This window comes from Labrus mixtus, chromosome 17, assembly GCF_963584025.1.
Source record: "Labrus mixtus chromosome 17, fLabMix1.1, whole genome shotgun sequence".
NCBI lineage: Eukaryota > Metazoa > Chordata > Actinopteri > Labriformes > Labridae > Labrus > Labrus mixtus.
In genome coordinates, this window is record NC_083628.1 from 15724232 (window position 1) to 15730776 (window position 6545).

The following is a 6545-nucleotide window of genomic DNA, read 5'->3' on the forward strand; positions in this document are numbered from 1 at the left end:
TTATGAAGATGTGTTTGCGCCATGCTGTCCTTCACCTCTATTATGGTGCTTTAAGTGTTACCCAGCCCCTTCAGAATTGTGTAGGGATCCTGTACACATGAAACTTAAACCCCTCTCGACAATGAACCTCACATCCTCTCCGTGGCCCGGGAGATCCAGGTAACGCAATAATAAATGATTATTTATGTATACTTGACAGCGAGTTGTTTTTCCTTGTTGGTTCCAATAGATTTAAGGTACTAAGGGAAGTTGCCAATGCACTGAAAGCTTCTCTCTGCGCTGACCCATTGCACCCGCAGCTAAAACCAATTAAACTGGATAAATAGGGACTTTACACTAGGTCTTAAAGCGACACACACACTGCATGTTTAAATTGGTTCATCTGATATGGCATATATTTACCAGCTGGTTGTTTTTTCAAAGCATACTAATACAAATGTGTTTTGGGAGTTTTCACAATCTTAGAAGGCCGTTTACATCCATGACACTTCTTATAATCGATCTCCTTGGTAATTTTGTTTAAATTATTTCATTCGATTTTTTTTAAAATTTTTTTGCTTTAAAACCTACATGTTCTGTAAAATTGTTAAATAATTTGTAGGCCCTCAAAAGAAAATAAAGGGGCTTGTGTCAAACCAGCCAAGGCAGCTTTTCCGGGGTAGATCCCGCCCCTTTAAAAAGCTTAACCAATCAATTGGTTATGCTTGTATGCGTTGCCAATCGTAACCTAGGAGGCGGGACATCGTGCTCGGGAAGAAAAAAAAAATAGAAGAGCCGGTTGTCACGGCAACGTTGTTCAAGTAAGGAGCGCATGTCAAATGAGAGCAAAAGTAATTCAGGGTACCTGAGCTGTTTAGCGTCAACAGACTTTAGCCTACTATTTAGTTTGCAACTGTCGGAGAACTATTTGTAAGCTTACACGTCAAAATTTGTGTATACTGGTTGGGGGAACGAAACACATTTGGCAAATGGTTCTAGTTCGTTTAGCCTATTATTAGCAATCTTGGTTTGTGCGAGAAACAAGCCGTCGCCGCCTTGCTAGCAAACAAGGTTAGTAGAATGGCACCTTAGCTTGAATGAACCAAAGCAATGGCAAGTAATAATCTTCCACCGGTGCGGCATTTACCACAGTGGACCCGAGTAGGTCGCCTGGGGAAGTCTTGCTCTCCACGACGTTTACCTTTGAACCAGCTGCCCCCACTGGCTGTCGCTCCGCCGGCGGAAAAAGACCGAGGAGCGGGGAGAGCAGCAGAGGTGTGCTGTCATGGCGACATGGACCCCCGCGTGGCATCAATGCAAAGAAATATCCAGTTCCTTCAGCAACAACACAAGGATACTCTTGAGAAGCTCCATGCAGAGATAGAGTACCTCAGACGGGAGAATAAAGGTGAAGACACCAGCATGAGATGGAAGAATGTCACTAATGTTAGAGAGAATAAAATGTAGTTTGTATCTAGTAATGCATAGGCTACTTTAGCCGTGTTTGTAATGTAAGGAATCCACTATTAAGACCTCATAATCGCTGATAAGCACACATTAATCATATTGTTTACCATTGACCAGAAGTCAGTGAAAAGTAGCAGGGTTAGACAAAAAAAAAACAATACCATGCTGATATCAAGAACCAACTTCAATTGGATAGCACTTTTGGATAACTCCTTTTCCAAAAATAAATATATTAAAGGGGCAAATACACACAAACAGATATGTTTCTTGTAGAATGGGGAGTGGGTTTTGTATTATCAAGGACTTGTCAGCTGTATGGACCAAGGAGGGCAACAAATGTGTCCTAAGACTCCATACCATTATTTTGTTTACAGTACAAGGGCTCAATTTAGTAACCTGCTTCGTCCTTCCAGCCTATAATAGGTTAAAATACATATTGAAGGCCTGACAGTTTCCTGAAAAGGTGCTGAAAAGAAAGACATTCAATCTAGGTATGGTGGTCGCATGGCAACTTTACAGGGTTTAATGTCTCTCAGTGGGAGGTGGACAGAGATCTGGTGTCACTCCTCCGAACAGGGCACAGGGTGTTCCATATAACTGCACCTCACCACCCACCAGGAGTCTCCCCAGTCATCTGTCTTCAGGCCATCACAATAGACATGCCCCCATGGAAACATGGACGGTTTGCTGGGACTGTGTTACAATATTGTGCCTCCCAACAGTATAATGGCCTCTAAAATTCTCTTTGCATGGATGTTGCAGAGTTGCAGTATAAGCTGATAATGGAGCCCCCCAACTCAAGTCGAAAAGGTAAGTTGTGATGCCTTTCTTCTGCCCTTCTATGCACGTTCAGAGTTCTTTCAGGATTTGGGTTGTATGAAGAAGGACATTATGGATAAAATCATCTACAAGGAAATGTAACCCTAGGGTGTCTACTCTCTTAAATTGTATCTCATTGTAATATATTTTTTCTAAATTATAATGTATTTCAAAGGCATCTGTAAAATATATATGTTGCAGTTGTAAATATCTCATCCATAGGCCCATTATAATTTGGCCAGAGCAGTTAACAGTTTGTTTCTATCCTATCAAACCCTTATTTCTAAGGAGCAACCCGTAGTCTACGAGGTATTAGACCCCCCACTCAGGGAAGTGAAGCCCGTACGAGACTCTACCTGGAGCAGCCACTGCAGGACCTGCGATCCTCACAGGACCAAGCACTAAGGTGAATTCCAGTCGAGCTTGTTCTGATTCTGTATTTCCCCAGTCTACCTACTTCAATAGTGATGTGGTGATTAGACTTTTTTAGTAATTCACACATTTTAGCATTGATATGATAACGAAACAGGAAGCACTGTGAGATAAGCTTAGACATATTTGTTCTTTAATTCACTTTTTGTTCTTCCCTAACTGCAAAAAAAAAGCCAGAGCTGAGGAGACATGTCTTTTCTTTTTTTTTAAATCATCTTCAGATGTTAAAGTCCAGCTGTAAAATATGTTGATGTACATACTGATATCATATGTTTAGCATTCATGAGCACATAAAACAAGTAAACAACATGTAGGAAACATACTTAATAAGGTGTTAAAAACAAAGAAGAAACAAAAAGAACTGCTTAAAAACACATTATACAGTGTTCTTCCAGAATTTGTGGTTGTCTTGATGTCCTTGTTTCAATATTTAAAAAAAGCAATGAATCAATCATTTGTTCTGATCCATAGCTGTAGGAATACAACTACCCTCAACAATTTGTGTGTTACTTTTCATTGATACAATCTCGCTGACTACCGGGGCGCAGCTATGGAGATAACAATGATATTCAGACATCTGCAAGGACGGACCATGCTCCAGAGGTAAAGGGGGGCCTCATCACCTCATTACTGCCTTTGCGAATCCACAGTGATCCCTCTCATCCACCACGTGCTCCCACACTACAGGAGTGTGAGGTCATCATTCGGCAGCTCTACAATGCCAACAGTTTACAGTCCCAGGAGGTAAGTGTCCACCATCAGGCAGAGTCAGTCAACAAACCTTCATGGAATTGGAAAACATAGTGTCCTTTGGATAATGAATGACTTTATGACATATTTGTTTTGTGTAGATAATGCGCGTGAAGGCATTGCTCAAAGATATTGTTTTGAGCAAGAAAATCACCCCAGAAAACTTCATTCTGACCAAGGCCTACCTTGTGGATGGTACCCGGTAAAGTGATATAATATAACTATTTTACAGACAGTATACTAACTACTAACCTAAAAAAAAAAAAGCATAGCAACGTTGTGATAATGGTTTTTCTCTTTTTTGTTTTTGATTTTCTCAGCAAATCTTATGAAGAAAAAGTATTACCAAAACTTGGTCTTCAAACCTTTCCGGTGAAAGCGTATGTAAATCTCTTTCTCTGTCTATATAAAACTGCTTCAACTGTTAACTGTAACCGGGGCTTTTCATAACACTACTGAAGTCTAATAGCCATCCTGACATGTTTCCCCTTTAAGGTGTGGACCCCCTCAGTCTGGTGTGGTCCTCCCGGCCCTCAAACCAAGCCTTGGCTCCAACCTTGCAGAGAGACAGAGGAGGACCCGAGCTGTGCAGAGAGACCGTCTCAAAAGGACTGTGCACTGAAAGAGTCACTATAACCATTGCACCAGCTAAATCCATCTCAGGAAAGCAGCTATTCCAGGCTATTAGAAAAGAAAAAAAAGTCACAAGAAGTGATTGTACCATTGCGATGACATTTCGAAGTTAGTGATACGCATATAAAGTATACAGTATGTTGTCTATGATAGGGGAAAAATTGTATCCATATTGTTACACAAAAAAAAGAAAATGAAAGACAGTTTCAGATCTAGCACTGGACTGGGAAGGAGTGGTAACCTTATTACATTTTATTTTACCTAAGAGTGCATTTGAGACATTTTAACTACATGAAGGTAGTTAGTTTAATCACTTTTGTTTTACTTTTTGTTGCACATTTGTTCTTCTGCCTAAATTATGGCAAAATTATTTCAAATCCAACAATTATAAACACTTTTAAAGCAGTTAAGAATTCAAAACTAAAACCAGCACAAAAAACCAAAGTGAAGTCTTTCAAAACACATGCAATGAAAGATGCAGAAGTCAATAAAAGGCATTTATCTCAGGCACTTTTTGTATTGGTTTGTAAATACACTTTATGTAACAGTGTGAAACTTTAACAGGCCAAATGTAACCAGTCATGCACACACAGTACAACAAGGCTGTGTTGTTTTATGAAACGAAACTCTATTAAATTTTATAAAGACAAAACACTCCTTGTATGTTTTTTTTCTGCTTGTACCATTTTATTTTCTTCTCCTGTAAAATGTTAATTTGATCAGTTAGAGCGGCGTCTTCTAGAGTTCATGCAGAGTTAGAACTGTTGACACTTGTTTAGAGTTCTGGGTCAAACTATTTGGAACTCTTTAATAAGAAATCTCTCACTGTGTGTTTTCATCACTACTGTACTTTCTTCACTTCTGTTTTGATCAGTGTTATTTATGACATACTATATATAATGACAGTTTAGCCAAGGAGAAGATAAAATCCCACACATGTCTTATAGCAGGTTTCTATAAGCCTGCATAAGAGACATTGAAATTCAAAACACTGACATGTCAAATTAAAATATTCCTAATACTTTAAAAAGGGATCAAAACATAAATTGTCATTGAAGGTGTTCTTATTGAAACTTAATACTGTCCATGCAATAAATATGCTCTGCTGTGATAGCATTGATGAACTGTGATACATGTCAACAAATTGAAAAAGCACCTGGCTCTATTTCATAACATTAGCACACACTAGCTTCTGGTTGTGCAACATCTTAGGTAAGCTAAGAACTGAACAAAAGCCAGACAGGGCAGACAACTCCCAGCATGAACCTAGGTTAGCATACTCCACCTCTACAACTTGTAGGAAGCAATATCCATTCATACTGTAGAATATAGAGTCATTTAGCGGTGATCTTAGCATACAACTTCTTTGTCATTGTCTCCACTGAAGTTACTAAATGCTTCACACATACATCTGCACCTCCAAGTGCTAGCTCTCCTATTGGCATCCACACAATGCCGACTCTACTCTATAATACACCTCCACTTTGTCAGCAATATCATATGTTTAGTCCCAAAAATAATAGCTTAACAGGATGGCCAACCCAGCAGAGTTCAATGACTACTCCATATCACAGTTCCAAATTCAACTTCTACACATTAAATTAATCATTAATATCAAATCTCCACAGGGTTCATATTAAGCCTAATAATGTAAAAAATGTATAAAACTTCTATTGCTCATTTAAAGACAGACTTTGCTTTTTGTCATGCACCCACTAGATGGTGCTGTTTCTGAATAAAAACTATTTAGCATCCATTCAGTCAATGCCTACACATGTGTTATAACTTTATTAAGCTTCTTTCTGAAATTTCACAGTATGCATTTTTGAGGTTATTTGGTTCAAATCTAGAATGTAGAAAATGTGTTAAGGACAATTAAATCAATGTGATATAAGTCAAATTCTTATTATTACCAACGAAATCAAACTGATTCATGCCTGTCATTATCTTGTCATAACAAACATTAGAATGTATGTCTAAAAACAAAGTAGAAAACCAATACCATGTTTATTACTGTGAAACTGCTGAGAGTTAAAATATATGATCCTAGAGATCAGCGTTATAAATAACTTTCCTTACTTTTGTAGAGGACGGACTCTTGTTTGTTCTGTTCTTTCAACTTTGTTGCATCACTGCGTCTTTGTGAAAAAGTGGGAATTGGCAGGCCCAGCCATTCAGACCTAGTGGGTGCAAATCTATTAACATTCAGACAGTGCTGCAGTGATGAGAGCTGCTTTGTGCCAGCTGCAGCCTCGTGAGGCATGGCCACCGAAAAACCTCACCACCCAGAGGAACAGAGCAACATCTTGATTTATTTTATTTTCATCATAAACTGTCCCCGCCACATTGAACGGCTCGTTATGCTCAGTCAGTGTTTTCTAACACATTCTTTGGATTGCTTTGCTCTGTGTTAAGACCTCTTTGGAGGCACTGCCCCCCTGCATTTAAATTCACTCTCCCCCTCT

At 39.0% G+C, this 6545-nt stretch overlaps 1 protein-coding gene across 1 annotated transcript; it reads left to right on the forward strand.

Moving 5' to 3' along the window:
• Positions 1 to 873: 873 nt before the first annotated feature.
• si:ch211-222n4.2 (uncharacterized protein LOC101885505 homolog) lies at positions 874 to 5146 on the forward strand. Its single transcript, XM_061061788.1, has 7 exons — positions 874 to 1387; positions 2209 to 2256; positions 2554 to 2671; positions 3246 to 3441; positions 3549 to 3649; positions 3768 to 3827; positions 3943 to 5146. The coding sequence occupies exons 1-7, from the start codon at positions 1090 to 1092 to the stop codon at positions 4067 to 4069; spliced, it is 948 nt and encodes a 315-aa protein (XP_060917771.1). The 5' UTR covers positions 874 to 1089; the 3' UTR covers positions 4070 to 5146.
• The last annotated feature ends 1399 nt before the right edge of the window (positions 5147 to 6545 follow it).

What these genes read in the sequence shown, in the direction of transcription:
- si:ch211-222n4.2 (XM_061061788.1), top strand. Translation starts at nt 1,090, where the DNA reads ATGGCAAGTAATAATCTTCCACCGGTGCGGCATTTACCACAGTGGACC. An exon ending in ACAGTTTACAGTCCCAGGAG is followed by an intron (nt 3,442 to 3,548) that starts GTAAGTGTCCAC and finishes TGTTTTGTGTAG; the next exon opens with ATAATGCGCGTGAAGGCATT. An exon ending in CAAACCTTTCCGGTGAAAGC is followed by an intron (nt 3,828 to 3,942) that starts GTATGTAAATCT and finishes TTCCCCTTTAAG; the next exon opens with GTGTGGACCCCCTCAGTCTG.